Source organism: Myotis davidii, unplaced genomic scaffold, assembly GCF_000327345.1.
Source record: "Myotis davidii unplaced genomic scaffold, ASM32734v1 scaffold474, whole genome shotgun sequence".
In the NCBI taxonomy this organism is placed as follows: domain Eukaryota; kingdom Metazoa; phylum Chordata; class Mammalia; order Chiroptera; family Vespertilionidae; genus Myotis; species Myotis davidii.
Genome location: NW_006285783.1, coordinates 107418 through 108910, shown reverse-complemented (window position 1 = coordinate 108910; position 1493 = coordinate 107418). Strand labels below are relative to the sequence as shown.

The following is a 1493-nucleotide window of genomic DNA, read 5'->3' as shown; positions in this document are numbered from 1 at the left end:
GGGGTTTTCTGTGGAAGGCCTCCCCAAAGCCAAGTCTCCATTTGAGGCCCTTGGAGTCAGTGGTCTGGAGTAGACCCCATGCCTCCCCAAAGTCTGTGGGGTGGCGGGCTCTCAGGGCAGGGTCCCCTGCTCTCCCCCCGCCCCTCACATAGTCCATTCAACAGATCCATCCCAGTGTTGCCAGTACTTGGGTTTTGTGTCAAGGGCTACAGCATGAGGGTTGCGCAAAGATGAGCAACAGCCTGTGTTGCTGCTTCCAAGGTGGAAATGTACCCAGGGCTGTGCCCCCTGGGCTGGGAGGTGGGGAGGAGTGGGGACCCTTTGATGCCGACCCTCCCACCTCCACCCTCTCACGGTGCTTCTTGCTCTCCTGTGATCGTAGGACCTGCAGCGAGACATTGAGCAGCACACTGCGGGGGTGGAGTCTGTGTTCAACATCTGTGATGTCCTGCTGCACGACTCGGATGCCTGTGCCAACGAGACGGAGTGCGACTCCATCCAGCAGACCACCAGGAGCCTGGACAGGCGCTGGAGGAACATATGCACCATGTCGATGGAGCGGCGGTTGAAGTGAGCACTGAGCTGCCCCTGAAGGTTTGGGGGGGGTGGATTTTAGCCGAAGTCGGTGCACGCTCCTGACCTAAATAAGCAGCTGTGTTCCGTTCCCTGCAGAGGCTGTTGGCAGAGAAGGCCCAGTAGGTGTAAATGCGTATTAGAGAAATTCAGGGAGGACATAATGGGGTCACGCCTCTCCCAGCTCTCGGTGCCAAGGGTGTGATGTGGCTGGCTGTCCCCCACGTGCAGCCCTGTCCCCGTTGTCAGCTTCTGAAGCAGGGCTCTGAGGGGCTCGCACTGCCGGGAGGAAGGTGTCCTGACCCAGAGCAATGGGCCGGGGTACCTCCTGGAAGGCGTAGCTGGGTCTCTGCCCCTGAGGAGGGCCGGTGCTGGGAGGGGTGGGACCAGTCCAGAGAGAATGTGCGGCGAAATGGGCCCCTTGCACTAAGTTGCCTCCTTGCCGTCAGAATCGAGGAGACCTGGCGCCTGTGGCAGAAGTTTCTAGATGATTACTCGCGCTTTGAAGACTGGCTCACGTCAGCCGAGAGGACGGCGGCCTCCCCAAACTCCTCGGAGGTGCTCTACACAGTCGCCAAAGAAGAGCTGAAGAAGTTTGAGGTGAGACCCTCTCCAGCCCTGTCCTGGGGACACGCCTGCGGCAGGCTCGGGCCCCACCGCTGCCCAGGGCCCGGCACAGCCTGCTACCAGCCACATGGGGCGGGCCCAAAGGCCTGGCCTTTAGCTAGGGGCGGGGGAACAGGCAGGGCAAGGCCCCCCCCCCCTGCCATTTTAGTGTGAGGGTGAGCCCCTTGCAGCAGGAGGCCGGGGTCTGGCAGGGGTGCCCCGGCCCTGACGCCGCTCTGTGTGCCGCAGGCCTTCCAGCGGCAGGTGCACGAGAGGCTCACGCAGCTGGAGCTGGTCAACAAGCAGTACCGCCG

The 1493-nt window shown here is 62.2% G+C and overlaps 1 protein-coding gene across 1 annotated transcript in view; it reads left to right on the top strand.

The window, feature by feature from the left end:
* SYNE2 (spectrin repeat containing, nuclear envelope 2) overlaps positions 1 to 1493 on the top strand; it is a 257316-nt gene that overhangs the window by 236613 nt on the left and 19210 nt on the right. The window contains exons 100-102 of the mRNA XM_006756713.2: positions 383 to 570; positions 1023 to 1173; positions 1429 to 1491. Coding sequence (XP_006756776.1) covers positions 383 to 570; positions 1023 to 1173; positions 1429 to 1491 — 402 coding nt within the window. The remainder of the gene's footprint in view (positions 1 to 382; positions 571 to 1022; positions 1174 to 1428; positions 1492 to 1493) is intronic.